The following is a 19,356-nucleotide window of genomic DNA, read 5'->3' on the forward strand; positions in this document are numbered from 1 at the left end:
TACTAATATTATCAAAATAAAATATTTTTCTAACAAGTTAGTATTTTCAAATTGCTAATTAATGCATCTATTGTTAGTATTTAAAGAAATAGTAAATTTTGTATCATTTTCATCCTCATTATAATCTTTTCCCCCTCTTGCTACTAGGTATATTGAGAATGATATATGAAAGAGAGGAAAAAAGTGAGAAGAACAAGTAAAAAATAAAATAATTTTTTGGTGTAACAGTCCTATAGCAGTTACGTAACGGACGTAGCGGCCTTTACGTAACGGTCATGGTCCGTAACGGCTGCTACGGCTGTGATTTTTCTGCCTACCGATTTCGCGGTGTGTAATGGTATCGGTAACCCAAAAAACTGTTACGTAACGGTCACGACCTTTATTTAAAACCATGTCACCAGTTCGACTGGCAGGTTGACTTACCAGTACATTTACAACTGGTCCAACTGACCCATGGCTTCACTAGGTTGGTCACCAACCCCATTTTTGTAAAAGCATGGAATCAAGGAACTAACTGACAACACTTAAAACAAAAAAAGAGATGTCTAATTTTGAGGTAATTCAACTTCCAAACAAATATCCTGTATTGTCTATGATCAACCAACAAGTCAATCACATTTCGCATGAATTACCGCAGCTGTATGTTAATTAGGGTATCATTGTCATTATGATGTACATGAGAGATATTACAAATAGAGCGAAATATTATTGTTGAGTAGATATTCCACTTACTACTTACCTTTAAGATGATACAAGCATGGTCCTGAGTAGGGGTATACAAAAATAATCGAAAACCTGAGAGCTGGACCAAAACCAATCCATTCAGCATTTCAGTTACAGTTTTTGGTTTTAGGTTTTCAATCTTTTCAAAATCGGTTTTCAATTTTGGTTTTGGTTGTACAAGTAAACCGAACAAAAAAAAATGAAAAATCAAATTCCCATTTTTATTATTTAAATTTTAAATATTATGTTTTTTAACAGTTCTTTGTTCATTTTTTTTTTTACTTTTAAAAATATTTATATACATAATTAATGTTATGCTATGGTCTTACAAAAAATTAGATTTATAATCATATTCTGCCAAGGGGGGATGGATCTTGGAAGCATTTTACAGAAGAGGAACCTTTGCTTGTTCATATTCTGGTGTTTTTTCACATTTCAAAAGGCTGTTTGTTGTTCTGTTTAGTTTGTGTGTGCAGCAGTGCAACACTCCCTTTTGACATTGTCCCACAACTGTTTGCAAGATGGGAAAGCCCTCCCCCTCTTATATAAACCAACCCTGCAATGGTTTCTTCCAAGCTCATGGCCTATGGCAAATGTGTAATGGTCTTGGGCCCAACTCTGGTGAGGTATTGTCTCCTCTGGTCCACTGGCCTCACAGGCTTGTCCAATAAACTGCGCCTTAAATAGTCGGAGCCCAAATCATCTTTATAAGCCTAAGATCTCCCTAGTACACATCCAATGTTATACCGTGACACAATGTCATGTTTGCTAGTTGGGCCTGTTCTTTATGGGCTAATAGCCCTCTATTCTCTCTAAAACAGTTATGGGTCAAAAGGACCATATATATTAAATTTAATACTTAAAAATTATAAAAACCATTTTGAGAGCAGTTTGAAAATTAAAAACTAAAGAGTTGGGTTGGGTCATCAGTCTTGGAGAAAACTGAATCGATTTGTACCAATTAACCTAGTCCTAAAACCTAAAACCCTAGGGAGTCACTATCACTTTCTAACTTTTAACACCATGGTGCCACCACACCACTTTAGAGCCATTGTCTTCTTGATCATCCTTCTTTGAACAAATTAAAACAGTTGGTTTCAGATTTGGGTTTTGTGTCTACTTCAGAGTGTGAACCTTGTTACTTGAGAAAGTATTATCATGTTCCATTTGCTTCCTAACATGACTAGGACCCCAAAACATTAGAATGAACTAACATGAAGGGGCTCACTCTTGTGTTTTCAAGTGACTTTTGGAGTTGTTTCACGCTTGTTAGCCTGGGTGGCTACATGATCCTAATTGTCGTAATTTGATTATAACAACCCATTAGTGGTTCTAAGTTAAACTAATCTTTACATATGAAGCTGTGCCAGGTATAAGTGGCGAAATCACACAAATACGAGTTTTAGTGCAAAGATCAAGTGAACATTCTCATAGGCAAATATCGAGTGGATATTCAAGAAGGAAAGATCAAAGTGGACAATCATTCAAAAGGACTCGAGCACAACCATCAAAGCAAATGTAAAGTCATATGTATAATGGGGAGTGTTCGAGGTAGTGTTTATTGTAACTTTAGTAGTTCTGATTCGAGCAAGTTTATTTAGCAAGAGTTAAGCAATTGCATGAGCATACTAGTACATAGAGCATATAGGATATCACTAAATCATAAGCTTCATACTTAAGAGTTTTTCAAAAGACAAAATCATGATTTACATGGAAATATCCTATACTCAAATATATTTTCATAAGTGATTTATAGATATATGACCTAAAAAACAATTGTTTACATTCATCGTAAAGTCATTTTGAGATATACGCCCTAAAAAACAATTGTTTTGTTTGGGACATTTACTGTATTTCTTTCAATGTTATTATTTATAAGAAAAGAAATTTTTATTGAAGGGAGAAAAAAAGTGCAAAGCAGAGGATGAGAAATCCATGTAAAGAGGAAAAATAAAAAAACACATCAATACTTAGTAAAAAAAAAAAATCAATATAAAGATCACCAGTCACTCTGAATAGGAGACAATGGAACTCCTAAAAAAGCACCTGGCACTAACGACCAAAGAGAGGCATAAAAACCACCCTCTTTCTAAACAAACACCTCAAGAGGGTTTCACCTTAAAAATTTTTACCACATGATGGCCATTAAAGCAAAAATTCATAAAATTCTAGAATCTTTCCTTCTGCCAAAACCTCAAAATCTAATAAGAAACAGCTCTTCCACATTGCTCAGACCAAGCGAACATTCTTCTTTAACAAAGTTAAAAAGGTAATTCCACAATCCAAGTAAAAGAGCAACCCACCAAAAAAGGTGGCCAGCAGTCTTTCTACTCTGCTTGCACAAGACACAAAGATTACGTGATAAAACCTTATTAGGCCTTCTCCTCTACAAATAATCATTAGTATTTACCTTATTCAAAATCAAGCACCAAATAGAAACCTTAACCTTGAAAGGAATCTTGGCCCTCAAATAAAATGATTTAGGAGGAAAGGACGATCAGTTATGGACTTCACAAGGTAAAAATAAAAGGACATAACCAAGAGATAGTATTTGAACTATCAAAATACCAAATTCTCTTGTTGTAAGAAAATTGAAACTGACAAGTGTCGACATTGGGTTTTGAAGACCCATTTTGGTTTGCCAACAATCGGTGACTAGTATGAAATCTAAGTAACATAACCCTCCTTGGTTATCTTACTCATTTAATTAAATAAGGAATCACTTTATTTTATTTTTAGAAAAGGTTAAAATAAAGGAAAAAAACTTTCCTTCCAAAGTCCGGTCCGGGAGTACCATTGTGATAGGAAAGGCAAGCTTCCAAATCTCTTTCATTTGAGATTTGGAAGTCCTAACATCCTAAAGCACCCATTCCAACGACAATTGCTGCACTTACCCTATGTGGGTGGTGTTCCCTTAAAAAACATGAATTTTTTTTTTTTTTTTTACAAAAGAAGCAGAAAACAGCCCAATTTTGAACTTGCAACATCAAACGGTCAACTATCTGTAGAGGGCGGTCGACCGGCCTATGCTGATTTCCATTTCTTTCATTTTGTAAAACCTCAAACTCTCTTATCCCTTTCTCCATTTGAGAAGGATTTCATGGAATTCATGTGGAGGCAAAAGTCCCTTGGGAATTCCACTATTTTTTGCCTTATCAAATCCTCAAACAATCAGAAAAAATAACAAACAAAGAAAGAAAAATAACACAAGTAACGAAAACCAAAAGTTTTTGGTTGTTGTGGCTGAATCTACCATGGTAGACTGCCTATGTATCCTCCAATGGAGGAATCAAGCCACTTGTACTTCCAAAAACGTTTTCAAAATGAGTTTTAGAAAACATTTCTGGTGAATGTTTTGAAAAATCCCTTGAAAACACTTGAGTCCTTTTGAATCACTTGAAACCTTTATTGAAAAATTCTTTATTCTTTGATTAGAAAACTGATTTTCCAATAAATACTCTATAGAAACAGAGATTGCAAACAAGTTTTAACTCAGAAAAACCATTTCTTCCACCCTCAAACCATTTCATAGGTGATTACTTTGAAAGAATGATTTTCATTGTAAAACCTTGAAAGCTTTATGGATTTTTGGTGGGAGAACCACAATCCCTCCTTGAAACCTCATGTAAAACTTGGAGAACACCCAAAAGACACATCATGGATGTATAACTCCAAGTATTTTTGGAAAACTTTATGAAAAACTTGAAAACTTCGGGAAAACATGGATGAGTTTGCTTAAAACATGAAAAACTTGATTTTTATGGAAAAAGACACAAAAACTATCACAATCAACAAAAAACTCAACCAACTACACTCTAATGAGTGAGAGACTCAAAAACATGCAAAATCCCGGAAGTGGGCCTTCTCCAATGAAATAGGACGAGCAATAAAATAAAGGAACTAAACCTTGCTTGGCTTGCGAAATAGAATTCAAGCAAGAAACGAAACATGGGAGGAATGAAATCAAACAGGAACGGAATTGCTTCTGGAATGCAATGCATTTTGTTAGCAACACAAAATGATCGTAGGAATCACAGTTTTGAATCCTTTTTCAACATTTGATATTATTTGCTATAATTTTTAGGGGTGAGCATAATTCGGTTAAAATTGAATTAACCGAATTAATCAAGTAAATTTAGTCAGTTCAGTTTGATCAAAAATTTATTCGGTTCATTTTTGTTTTCATTTTTGTTGAATTTCGATTTCCAATTTTCGGTTTGGTTTTTGTGTTCGGTTAATTCGGTTAAATAGTATACATTAATAACAAACAACTATATATTATATATTTTATATATGTTATATATATTAAAATTTTAAATCGGTTAACCGATTTTAACCGAAATTCAGTTCGGTTGGTTTTGAATTTGGTTAGTATGGAATTTCAGTTTGGTTCGGTTAATGAAAATTTTCGGTTAATTTGGTGAATCCATAATATTTTTAATGAAAAAGAAAAAAAAAAGTCATTTTTCAAAATTATAGTTAGTACAAAATTGTCTAACTTTTTTAGGGGAAAATCCAACAATACCCCCTAAGTTTTCCAAATATGACACTCCACCCCTTGTTTTTTGAATATGACACTCCACCCCTTGAATTTTTGAAAACTACCAAAAAAGCTCCTTGATTATTAAATTTATTGACAAAATGAATATTTGGCTAGTTGACCATTAGTCAACCATTAAATATATGTGAAAAAAATAAATTTTACCCTTAATAAAATGATATTTTAAAATGATACCAATTTAATAAATTAAATTAAGAAAATTAGCTAGTATAATGTGTTGAAAATTGAATAAACAAATCGGAGACCTAACCGATTCTCAAATTGAATGGTTTAGCCAGTCCAATCACTTTGGGTCAACCAATTGACATCAACATGACAAAATAATTCTATTATTGTTTTAAAATTTTTAAATTATATATATAAAAAATAAAAATTACTAATAAATCAAAAAAATATGTCTAGTAATTATAATGCTACAAAATGTTTGTTAGATGTAATTTTTATAAAAATTTAATGACTAAACACTTCATAAAACAAATGAACATAGTTCAACATTTTTAAATTCAAATAGGCTATTAAGCAGTGTTAAAAAAATAAACTAAAATTTTAAAATATGATAATTCATAAATTAAAATTATAAAGTTGAATTTTAGTTCTTTTGTGGGTAAAATATGAATGTTAAATGGATAAAGAAAACCCAAATTTATATTAATTGGTTGACCTTTGATCAAGTCAATTCACTGTTTTTTTTTTTTCTAATTTTATCCAAGTTACTATGTTATTAAATATGAAATTTAACTAGACCTAGAAAGAGAGCCACAATTCGACCAACCACCTGATTCAAGCCAATTTTTAAACTATATTTTATTTTTTAAAGATATATTTAGTCATTTCATTTGTATGAAAATTTTATATAACAAATATTTTGGAACAATATAATTAACTAAGTATTTTTTCTGATTCATTAGCATTATTTATTCATTTTTCAAATATTTTAATTTTTTAAAATAATATTTTAATCACGTTTTCATGCTCATGTTAACTGGATGATCCAAACCAGTTGGGCAAGTTAAATGGTCAACCTGAGAACTTCGTATCCAATTCTTTTACAAGTTTAATTTCAAAAACGTATTATACTTAAATAAACAATTTTTTCAATTTAATTTTTCAAATTAATGTCATTTTCTTAAGTTATCTTATCACAATTGAATAAAAAAAGGTAAAATTGTAATTTTATCAAGGGTAAAATTCATTTTTTCACATATACTCAATAGTTGACTAATGGTCAACTAGTGAATAGTTCATTTTGTCAATAAATTTAAACATCAAGGATCTTTTGGAAGTTTTTAAAACTTAGGGGATGGAGTGTCATATTTGGAAAAGTCTAGGGTATTGTTGGATTTTACCCTTTTTTTCTTCTTCAAATATATGACTTCAATTTAACATTATTTTTTATTGATTTTTTTACATTTTTTAGATCATTTTTTTTAATATTTTTAATAATGAATAAATAAATTATATTTTTTGGATTTTCTTGTTATTTTTCAAAAGTAAACAATAATAAATTTTTTTTGTTGATATTGTTGCTTTTTTTATTTATAATTTTTTTTTCTAATAATAACAATTTTTAAAGCAATTATTATGGCAAGTGCCTCCGCCTCGGTACAGGTGGTCTAAAGTTCGAGACTTGGGAGCGGCCTTTCCAAAAATGGGGTAAGGCTTGCCGACATCCACCTCTCCCAGACCCCACTCAAAGTGGGAGCCTAGAGCACTAGGTACGACCTTTTTTTTTTTAGTTATTTTTTTATTATTTTTACAATAATAATAATTATTCTTCTTCTTGTTTTTTGGTAGTAGTTATTACTTTATTATTTTTTTTATAATAACTAATACTCTTATAATTATTATTGTTGTTGTTGTCATTATTTTTTGTTTTCTTATTATTGTTGTTGTTGTCGTCATCATTCTCGTTGTTGTTATTTTTATTTTTTTTACGATAATAATTAATAATTATTATTAATCATTATTCTATTACTATTATTTTTATTCCTTTTTATTAAAATAACAATTATTATTTGTCTTTTCTTATTATTCTTAATTTTATTGTTTTATAATAATTACTATTATTTTAATAATAATTAGCATTCTTATTATTTTTAATGTTATTTTTATTTTTTATTATTTCTATGATAATAATTATTGTACTTATAGAAACAATAATAACGACTATTATTATTATTTTTTATTTTTTTTGGATTATGCACCGGGTATCCACGCTTTCGTTTTACGGTTCACGTGACTAATCCTGCACCCCTTGAAGTTGATCCCACAACTCTAAAGGGAGGATAAATTCAGGAGTCCAGGGACGAAAACGAGTCCAAGAGGGTTTGAACACCTAACCTCGTAAAAGACACTCTTGTAACCCGCACTACTTTTTTAGGATTTATTATTCAGTGAGGATTATATTGTCTTTCAAAGAGTCAATAACGACTATTATTATTATTATTATTATTATTATTATCGGTGATGGTATGGTAAAAAACGGTCAACTCGTACTTTTTTAGGATTTATTATTCAGTGAGGATTATATTGTCTTTCAAAGAGTCAATAATGGAATTGGGATTCTGTCTATAATAGGAATCGCCATTCTGTTCATTGGGGTAATCAGCGTTTCAGGAACGCTTTACACAAACCAAACATGGAAATGGGAATTGGGGTCAAAATTTCAATCTCATTGCAGCCTTGATTCTGCAAATCAATCAGGAGATTATTCTGAAAATTTACCTAAAAGAGAAGACCTTTGGGGTTTTGCACGGTACCTAGGGCAAGGATGTTGCACGCTAGGTCGCAGTCGCCGTCGCACCGCACGGGGGTCGCTGTCGTCGCCACACGCTGCACGCCGTCGTTCCATATCAGGCGCTGCTGGGCCGATTTTGTACTCGTTGGTAAGAAGCAGCTACCGCACGCCGTCCCTTTCAGGCGTTGCTGGGCCGGTTTTGCCGAGTTCTAGGCATGTAGAACTCACCGGGAAGAAGCAGGGCAAGCTCCTCTACGTTTTCATTGCCAAATATTGAAGTTTTGGGGGACGCTGCACGCCAGAAGGAGATTGCGTCGCCATCGCACCTTAGGTTCCATCTACTCTTTCCACAAAAGGTTTGGTTTTTATTTTTAGGCTTTCAATATGGAAAACAGGTAGTGTTGTTGGGAAGGTGTCGTCCCCCTCCGATGGCCTCACCGTCGGCGAGGAATGCCGCCCAGGCTGGTTCCAGGATGCAGTCGTATGCACAAGCCGTGAATAAAAAAGTGGAGATACTTGTGTTTAAAATTTATATGAGATTTTAGTTAATATCAATGGTGAATTGAGATTTATTTTCTCAGAAGCGAAGATGGTTAAGGCTGAGGAAGAGTTTTGTTTTGCATTAGTGATGAAATGTTTGAGGAATTGGCTATCTATTGATAAATTCAATTATTGATTGTGAAAACGTGAGGCTTGACGGAAATTCCAATGATCAATATTATAGATGATTACCATGTACTTATACACATGAAAAATAAACGTGACTTTTTGCATCGGTTGGCAAAGAAAGTAGAACTATGGAAGGCAATTCATTTTGGCTATTTAAGTGGACGAAGGATTTTGATGTCAAAAAAGAATCTCCATTGGCTCCTCAGCGGAATTTCTTACCGGGGTTACCAATGTATCTTTACCGAGCAAATTTTCTTCAAATTATAGCGACTCATTTTGGTCGTTATCTCGGGAGCACGAATTTGCGTGGAAGTCGACTTGACGATGGAGCTGGTTAAAGGATTTCCTCTTATTTTATCTCCGAAACAATGTATTTGACAAGAGGCCAAATATGAAAAGATGAGTTTTTTTTGCTCTAAATGTTGCCGGCAAGGACATACCTCGATTGTTTGCAGGGTAGGAGAGAAGCGAAGGGATGAGGGAAAATATAAAGAAAAAAAAGATATGGAAACCAAAGACGAATGACGGTGTAATGGAAATCAGTAAGTACTGATGTGGATAAAGGGGCAAAGAGGGTGGAGCAGAAAGTAGGACCCAATAATGTGCCGATGACGAAGACAACCAAGGATAGGTGCCCTGTATTACCGAAAATTCTTGCGACTCAAGAAAAAAGGAATTATGCAATTCAAAAATCTGATGTACCGCAGAGAAGCTTGGAAAATAATATGAATGAAGGTTTAACAGAAAGTGATGAAGAGGAGTGTGAGGAAGTTGGGTGTGATGATGATGCTCGAGTTTCATATGTTGAACCTATGTCTCAAGAGAAAGTGAATCATGCGGACAGTATTAAACAGACTGAAGGTGGGAACCATGGTTTGCATCAGGGGGAATTGGCTCTGGGTTATTCGTCCAAGAGGGAGGAAGGTGAAATTTCAGTGTTGAAGGGCAAAGAAAAAATGTATGAGTCTGATACAGGGCAGGGATGGACTTCTGAAAACACCAAAATCGGAAGGAAAAAATTTGTGAGGAAATCTCAGAAGGTTCACATCCGACCGCATAAATTAAATTTATGACTGATATAATTTTTTTTTTTGAAATATTAGAGGGTTGGGTAGGTCTAGAGGTAGGTTAAAGAAGCTGATCAATAAGTTTAATGTTGGTTTGTTTGTTATTTCAAAACCTTTTGTGATTGAGGAGCAGATGGTAATGTTAGGTAATTTTTTGAATTATCACCATTTTATATCTAATAAAAATCAGGGCAGTAAATTGTGGCTATTTTGGAAAGATATTAATGCCTTTGAGGTGATTTCAATCATGACTTAGATGATCTCCGGGTGGTTCTTCAGGAACGGCCAAAGGATTTTGGTGAGTTTTGTCTATGCCAAATGTTCTTATGTTGAAAGAAGGAATTATGGTGGCAACTGGAGGCGTGCCAATCGAATTTCCCTTGGTTGGTCCTGGGTGATTTTAATGTTATTCGAACGGATGCAAAAAGAATTGGTGGAAATCCAAGGCCACTCTTACCTATGATGGAGCTTAATGACTGTTTACATCATTGTGATCTCTTTGATTTATCAAACACAGACTCTCGTATGTCATGGTGCAATGGCCATGAAGGGGTGGCTCGTAGTTGGGCTAAACTTGGTCGAGTTCTTATTAATAATGTTTTTTCCAACCTATATGGTTCGGCTAAATTCAAATATCTAAGTAGGAAATCCTCATATCATAGTCCTATGGTGGTTTATACGAATACGTCATTCTCTTTGTATGACCCTACCCCATTTCGGTTCCTTAATATGTGGAGTTCACATGATCAGTTTTTGTCGTGCGTTAAAGATGCCTAGATCAGGAATGACTCGGCCTCAGGTCTTTTGAAACTTGCTATTCGTCTTATGAGAACTAAAATTGCTTTACGTGTATGGAATAAAAATGTCTTTGGGTGAGTGGGAGAAAACTTACAAGCTCTCGAGGGAATGATGGAATCTCTATAAAATCAGCTGCAATTAGGTTTTTCTGAGGAGGTCGAAGCCGATTACTTGACTACAAAGTTGGAGATTTAGGTGTGGGAGAATAGGGAAGCATCTCGCTTAGGACAAATTGCGAAAAAAAAAAAAAAATGGTTGATTAAGGGGGGTCAAAACTCTAAATTCTTCCATTCAGTCATCAATCATAAGTGGAATAAAGGCCGCATAGACCATATGGTTCTGAACGACGGGAGGATATTGGATGGTGCGGAAGGAATACATAATGAAACCACTACTTTTTTTTCAGAATTTTCTCTCAGAGTCTTTAGTGGTTGAACCTTGTGATCTCTCCGAGTTAATTCAAAGGTAGATCTCAAATGCTGATAATAATTTTCTCTGCACCGATCCGACAGAAGAAGTTAAAAGAGCGGTGTTCTCAATTCCCAAAAAAAGCAGTCCGGGACCAGATGGGTTTGGATTTGAATTTTATATTTCTTGTTGGGACATTGTTAAAAAAGTTGTCTTGGATGCGGCAAAGAATTTTTTTCAAGGCATATCTCTTTCCAGGTTCTTTTCCTCTTCATTTATTGTTTTAATTCTAAAGGTGGACAATCCTTCTAACTTTAATAAATTTCGGCCTATTAGTTTGTGCTTTATGGCTTACAAAATTTTTTCCAAGATTATTGTTTTTAGGCTAACTGAAATTGTTGATAAGTTGGTCTCGCATGAGCAAGGTGCTTTTATTCCTGAGCATAGTATTTTTAAAAATATCACGCTTGCAAAGGAAATGGTTCATTCTTTGCACAAAAAAATGGCTGGCGGTAATGTGATGGTAAAGCTGGATATGGCTAAGGCTTATGACAGAGTGAATTGAAATTTTCTTTTGGAGGTTCTTAAGGCTTTTGGCTTCTCTGAGAGATTTTGCAAGCTCATAAAAAATTGTGTGGAGTCCCTGTGGTTTTCCGTTATGATAAACGTAACTTTTAAAGGGTTTTTTCAATCAATTAGAGGCTTGAGGCAAGGGAATCCACTTTCTCCTTATTTATTCATCATAATGAAGGAGGTTTTGACAAGGTTGCTTAGGAAAAACTATAAGACAGGTCGTATTGGACAATTTAATCATCCGATTGGAGCTCCTTTGGTTTTGCATTTACTTTATGCGGATGATATTCTTATTTTTGCAAATGGTGGGAAAAGATCTATTAAAAATTTGGTTTACACTCTGGAGATGTATGAGAAGTATCAGCAAGACAAAGTTTGCGTTATTCCTTTCGAAATACATTATTCCTGCTCAGAAACATGGTTTATTGAGAATCACGAGTTTCATGGAAGGTAAATTCCCAGTTACGTATTTGGGTGCGTCTTTGGTTTATGGAAAATTGTCTTCCAGGATCTTAAAGCCTCTTATGGAGAAGATTAGGAAGAAAATTGCATGATGGAAATTTAAGTTGCACTCGCAAGGTGAAAGATTAGTTTTATTAAGACATGTGTTGTCTAACATGCCGACACATTTGATGTCGGTTATTAATGTTTCACAGGTCACATTTTCCCGCATCAACTCTCTTCTTAATAATTTTTTATGGGGAGAGGTGAAAGATAAAAGGAAGATTCATTAGCGCTCTTGGGAGAAAATTTGTAAACCTATCTCGGAAGGGGGTATGGGTTTAAGAGATCTTAAAGAAGTCCAAAAATTGCTTCTCCTGAAATTTGCCTTCAAACAGCTCACTTCTGACAATCTATGATCAGGTTTTTTCAAGGCTAAATATTGCAAAAATGATCATTTATTAATAAGGAAGGGGAGACCAAATGACTCTCGGTTCTAGAAATCGATGATGGCCGCCACCATTCCAAAAGTTATAGATAATGTTAAAATTTTGGTGAGAGGTGGGAACTCTTCTTTTTGGTTCAATAGGTGGCCTTACATTAGGCTTGTTAGCTGTGCGCACTGAGAATATTTCAAACAAGAAGCTGTGTATTAAGGATTGGTGACTGAATAACAATTGGAACTCTGATTTATTAATGGAATTGGTTGGGGCCGACAGAACAATGGAAATCTTGCATAATGTGCCAACTGGTAAAAGTGGTAAGGATATATTCATCTGGAAGCTTGCCCCAGATGGCAATTTCTTTACAAAAATGGCATGGGAGGCAGTGAGGAGCAAAAGTGATAATTTTGAGTGAAATGACTGGTTTTGACATTCTCTATTGTCGAGAAGAATCTCAATATATTTATGGAAAGTCTGGTTTAGATACTTGGCAGTAGATGATAGAATTCAGACCAAAGGAATACCGATGGCTTCGGCTTGTGATTGTTGTGTGTAGAGAAGCCAAGAAAACACTGATCACATTCTTTCTTTAGGCGAGGTGGCTTCAAAGGTTTGGTGTTGGGATAATGTGGTGTTGGGGATTCCTTTCCAACAATTCCTTCCCTAGAAAAACAGAATTGCAAACTAGTTCCACTATGCTCGAAAATAATCTATTAAAGGTATTTAATCAGTCTGATTTCGTGTTTGATTACGTGGCGCCTCTGGAATCGAAGATGCAAAGCGAGAATGGAAGAAGTTTATCAAAGTGCGGATCAGACGTGGATAAGTGTTCAATATTGGGTTAGTTTTTTAGCTGAGAGCTCTAATTCGTTTCGAAAATTGAAGCTATCGGACATTACGATTTTGAAAGAATTTCAAATTTAGCATCAGGGAGTTGGCGCCAGGCTTAGAAAAATTATTTCGTAGGTTAAACCCCCAGCAGGGTGGATAAAACTTAATTGTGATGGGAGCTATAGGCATGGTATTAAATAACGGCTGTTACGTAACGGAAAAACAGGTCACCAATACCATTATAAGCCACATTAGCGGCAAGCAAAAAATTCACATGGGTAACAGCCGTTACAGAAACGTAACGGCTTGTAACATCCGTTACGGCACGTTACGGCCGACAGCCCCTTACAGCGTACCTTATCTCCTTGAATCTGCTCCACTTTGTGCGTCTCTCCTTCATCTGATATCGTCATTGGAATCCTCCAAAGTCTGAAGAACCGAAAAGCAGCTTCGAGCCTTTGAACCCTTACATTTGTCGTCTACAATCTGAGTTAAGTTCCCTCTTCACTTAAATCACTCTTTGATTCTTTGTCTCCTTCGTATGTATAGCTTCGATCTACTTATCTGAAGCTTTGATATCCCTAAAACCCTCAAAATTTGCTTCGTACAGCTTCGTCTCCCTCAGTCCGTCATTCGTCTCCTTCGTCCAAGAACCCAAAAATCAGCAAGCCTTCGATTCCTCCAAAATTTGGAGGCTTGCAGGTTGCAGCTGTACCAGGCCAGCAGTTCTCTCGCAGTCACAAGCTCGCAGCTTTCGTGGGAGTGGGAGTCGGGAGTGGGTGTTGGGTAAGTGGTAACTGAGTAGTGGGTGGTGGCCAGTGGGTATGTAATATGTATGTTGTTTTATTATTTCAATTTATGTTTTATTGCTTAATAATTTATTCTATTATATTATTTCAATTTATGCTCTATTGCTTTATAAAAATTGTAAATTTTAATTTATGTAATTAGTATATAAATTGCAAATTTCAGTTCATTTAATTAGTATTAAATTGTAAATTTCAGTTTTAAATTTAGTTTGTTTTATAATTTCAATTTATAGTTTATATAAATTATAAATTTCAGTTTATTTACTTACTAATTAGTATATAAATTGTAAATTTTGTTTTATAATTTCAGTTTATAAATATAATTAGTATATAAATTTAGTTTATTTATTATTTAATTAGAATACAAATTACCAATTGTAAATTAGTAATGATTGTATAAGTAGAATTTATTAATTAAAACAAAAAAAATAGTATAAAGTTTTTAAAATATAAAATTTATAGAGTTACTTAGACTCTTAGAGAGTTAGAACTTAGAAACTTTGAGTACAAGTTTAGTAAAAAAATTATTAACTAATTAATTTTTTTTAATACCTTAAGGTCCTTGAAAATTAATAATTTAATATTAGATAAACAATTTATAATAAATTCTAATTTGTACACAATTAGTCAAGTCTCAACTCTTAAGTGACTCAAGTTCAAGTCTATTACCATTTAAATAATTAAATTGTAAGATTTATAATTCCATATTTATTTTGTTAAATTGTAAATGTTAAAGTAATTTAAATTATAAAAAAATATGGTTTCTTTGTAAACATTGCACTAAAATTAATATAAAAATCATAATGCTTATTAAAAAACATTTGTAGGTTGAATGAAGACCTTTAAAATTCATTAAAAAATCATGTATTAATGGGTTTCATGCTTATTTTTTATTTTGGCATGGTTGTGCATGCATGAAAAAAATTCACGACCGTTACGCCCACTTCCCGCTACGTAACACCCGCGTCTCGCGACACTTGCGACCTTTACGCGACATTACCCACGACCGCAATTTCGAACCATGGCTGTAGGGGCAATCCAAATACTTCAGGAGGTGAAAGAATTATTCGGGACTGCCATGGCATGGTGAAAGCGGCTTTTTCAAGTTATTTTGACAATGGTACGAACAATAGTACGGAATTAAAAACAATTATGGATGGAATTTGTTTATGCAAATGACTTCATTTTTTAATGTGATTATTGAAAGTGACTCGCGAATTGTTGTTGATTGGATTCGGAAAGGTAGATTTACCTTGTGGCATTTTGGGATTTTTGGGAGGATCTCGTGGCGGAGCTAGAAGGAGTGAACTTCATGGTGATCCATCAATATAGGGAAGACAATAGTGCGGCTGATTTTCTCGCTGGAAAAGGAGAAATAGGAAATAATGTCATCTACGAATAACAACATCTTTTATCACGTTCTTTGAAAGGTATCATTTGGATAAATAGGTTGGGTCTTTTCCTTTCGTCATTAGTTCATCCTTTTGATTTTTGTTTAGTTGGTTTAGATTTTTAGATTTTTAGATTTTAGTTTATTTTATTATTTTTGTTTTTGATAGGCCTGTTTAGATTTGTTTCTTATTTAGTTTTGTTTGAATTTGTAGTCCTGTTTTGGTTGATTGTTGGTGTTGTTTTTGGGAGACCTTTAATCTTTTTTTTTTTATCTATAATCTCCCAATGTTTGTCTTATAACCACAATATTCTTTCGTCAAAAGTAAGGGTATATCAATAAATAAATGGAGGTGCCGCCCTCCTTTAGTTAAAAAAAAAAAAAAACATTTTCAGGAGGATTAGTTGCACCAAAGAATTTGAAGCAGAGATGAGGATTGCATAATGATTTTGAGCTCTTTTTAGTGAAACTTCTTAGTCTGACAGCATTTTATTTCTCATTTAGTTCTCATATTTCTTCATGTGTACTTCTGCTATGAGTTATTAATAAATTTACATTGCCTTTGAAAAGAATAATAACAGAACTGCACCTTGGCACAAGTGGTTAGTTACCTTGCCCCATGCGGGAGGCCAGGGTTCAGAGTTTGTTTTTGTTGGCTTACAAGGGGCCATTAAGGTCTCCCTTGACTTAAATCTCATTAGGAAATCACTTTTCTTGTGACAAAGCATGGAAAGAATCTAGAAATGGTGATCCAATTCAATGCATTGCCTCTTTGGTGACTGTTAGCAACACCCAAGGCTTTAGAGCTGGATCGGCAGAATTTAGAAAGGGCAGAAAGAAAATAGATAGAGAGAAAAATGTGAAGAATTACAAGTTTCAACAAACCTTGAAGCCGGTGTTGATACCAAAACATTTATCATCGATGGAGTCGGAGCGAACCCTTTCATCAAGAATGACCAACCAGGCACTTGGCAATGAATGCTGCGAGGTACATGACTGTGACATCCATCCACATAGCCAGGCCAAAAATATGCTGAAGTGTCCAGTAGATTTCTTGCAATGCAAGCTTCAACAATCAAATGCCACAGGTTTCCTGCTGCAAGTGGATACAAAAGATAAAATATACCATAAAAAGAAGCATGTGCGCCGAACAATAGATACAAGATGCAGCTCCTGCAAGGCGATAATACCTAAATGGCTAAATGAAAATGTATTAGAACAGCACAGGCACACTAAAATTGGAGCTCACATAGGTAATAAACATATAAAAACAAAAATAAGAGGTCTAGAAGCCCATGAAAAATAAAATAAAATAAAATGTCTTAAAGGAACAGTGAACAATATATTCAAAAAATAGTATAAGTAGAATATCAAAAATTGAAGCTGCCAATATGTAGGTGATGAGAAGTAAATTCTAACCAACAAAGTCAATCTGATCAGGAAATCATAAGAATTACAAGAATGTCTGGACTCCTTTGGAAAATGCAATAGTATAATGCTAATTCAGAAAAGAAGTTCAGAGATCAAAATCTAGGTAAGGTTTTAGCACACGAACCTAGTGAAGTGACAAATGAATGATGGGAAACCTGCAGGTCATGAGTATCAAAACCATCCAATTCTTTCCCTTTGAGTGAAAGATTTAAAAGGAATCAGCTGTTGAAAGAAAACAGACGATTACTTACAACAATTCGTCAGTATATCATCCATGCTCACGCACTCGGCATATTCTTTCCCAACCCGAAACATCATTGCTTTGGCTGCAGCTTGATTGGCTATTGAGGTCAGGGTTACGGGTAGAGTCAACAAGCCTTTATAATCACCCAATAACTGCAGGCTTGAAACCAAATCCTTGTGGCGTCTTCCAAGAACTTGTTTCACTTTCTTTTGATTGGTGGAGCTGCTGCATTCAACTCCATCAGTCAGGGTGCCTTCCTCTTCCTCAATAACACTAGCAACCGCAAGTGTTGTAATAGACAATAACATGCATAAGCTGATATCAAGGCAAGGTGCAGGACTTTCAATAGGATCCTTTTCCTAAAAGAAACAACTAAAGATTAAAATCGCTGAAATGTAAAAAGGCTACTAATCGAACTTTAACTAGTTATAATAACACGATAAAACAAAAATAACTGCAGAAACTAGATGGTGAATGTTCTGTGTGGTTTTGTTACATGAAACTAAGTAGAAAATTTTAGCAAAATGAAAATCCAATATCCCCTGCCATTGAACTCAAGAAACATGAAAATTTTATTTGAAACAGAAGCATAGTTTTAGGAAGCTGCAGCACTGGGAACAGGTGGGAAGGACAATAATAGACACAATGGAGGCGAGAGGTGGGAAACACAAGCAAGAAGGGAATTGATTAGCCTTTCTGAATATTCCAAGCATGCTCAAACAAGGAAAGACAAGTGTCAAGCAAATAGAAAAGGAGAAAAGGCATGTAGCAAAAAAAGGAAAGGATAAATGGCATATGCAACAAATATAAAATGGTTCTCCTTTCATAGTATAGTATATTTGACTCATTGGGATTTGAAATATTCACCCAGCTTTTATGGCCTCAGGAGATTAAATTAGAAAAGGAAAGCCAGTGTTTTAAGAAATATTTTGCTCCCTGTAATCCTTTTTGTATTGCATGAGTTCCCACCCTTTGAACAAGTCGAAGAGCTGCAATCCATAGACCTAAAAACGTATCATGCCATGTGGTATTATTAACAGCCTGCAGAGTCTTTACCAAGCCTGCGACATTAAATTCAGTTCAATCATACAGCTTGGAAGAATAAAAGTACTATTTATTTAAAGAAAATCAATAATATGAGCATTCGAAAACATGAGACGATTTCTACCAGAGAGAACATCAACAGCACTCGTCGACGCCACTCGTGACACATCCATTGCATCTGCCAAAAATAGATCAATGGGAAGCCAAAGTGCAGAACCACTAGCTCCATTACATTGACCAGCAGATATAACAGATCCAGCACCCAGTATTACATGAGAAGGTTGCTGTGAACTCATTCTGCATTTCCAGGATACAACATTTTGTATATCAGATGTTAGTTGTAGAAGAGCCTCTGGAGTCATATGTTTTGAATTCTTCAAAGCCAATGAATTTGCTGCAAGCAGCTTTAATCGCTGTGTGAAACTTTCCCAGTGCGAAGACCTAAGGAGGAGGAAGCAAGTAACTTCTCATTAATGTAATCTACTATAAATTTTAAATCACCATATTACTGCTCTGAAGAAAAGCATTCCTAGGTTAAAACAGCAAGCAATTCCATGAACTGCGTGGGATCAATCACACACATCACAAAACAAATGTTTAATTCGACCAACAACAAAAGAATTTTAAAAAATAAATAATTAACAGGTGGTTGATATCTAACGTACTTACATGTTTCGGCATGCCAAGTAAAGAATCCTGGAAGTAACTTTATTATCAAGAAATTTCCCAATAATCTCAACAGCAATTACAGTATTTATTTTCTGCATTCTCTCATGATATTTGGTTCTCTTCACAAGAAAGCTATCAAGATCATCTATTTCCATATCTTGTGATTTGGTTTCCCATATAGACATTTTCTCTGGGGTGCGGTCTAACAACCTTTCATCATCTAATGATGCATCAAGTAACTGCCATACAATTGAAAAGACAAACTCAACCACAAGAAGCCCAGGTTGAGAATCTTGGAGGCCAAATATTTGGGAAAGATAAAGAACCTCATCAGTGGATTTCATGATCCTACAATTGCAAAGCAAAGGTGTATTAATGTTAGAATCCAAATTATGCATTGTAGCAGTGCATGGAACAAAATCGTCTAACGAAGACTGGAAGATCAATGTCACAAAACTACTGAGCAGATATAAATATTGTCATCACAATGTAAGCAGCCAGACATAAATAAAAATTTG

At 34.4% G+C, this 19,356-nt stretch overlaps 1 protein-coding gene across 1 annotated transcript in view; it reads right to left on the bottom strand.

Annotated features, from left to right (window-relative positions):
• LOC131156748 (mediator of RNA polymerase II transcription subunit 33A-like) overlaps positions 1-19,356 on the bottom strand; it is an 85,184-nt gene that overhangs the window by 17,915 nt on the left and 47,913 nt on the right. Inside the window, exons 3-7 of the mRNA XM_058110667.1 lie at positions 18,839-19,186; positions 18,294-18,610; positions 18,095-18,186; positions 17,133-17,484; positions 16,336-16,546 (exon numbers count right to left, since the gene is read on the bottom strand). Coding sequence (XP_057966650.1) covers positions 16,336-16,546; positions 17,133-17,484; positions 18,095-18,186; positions 18,294-18,610; positions 18,839-19,186 — 1,320 coding nt within the window. The remainder of the gene's footprint in view (positions 1-16,335; positions 16,547-17,132; positions 17,485-18,094; positions 18,187-18,293; positions 18,611-18,838; positions 19,187-19,356) is intronic.

The sequence above is a fragment of the Malania oleifera genome, chromosome 5 (assembly GCF_029873635.1).
Source record: "Malania oleifera isolate guangnan ecotype guangnan chromosome 5, ASM2987363v1, whole genome shotgun sequence".
NCBI lineage: Eukaryota > Viridiplantae > Streptophyta > Magnoliopsida > Santalales > Ximeniaceae > Malania > Malania oleifera.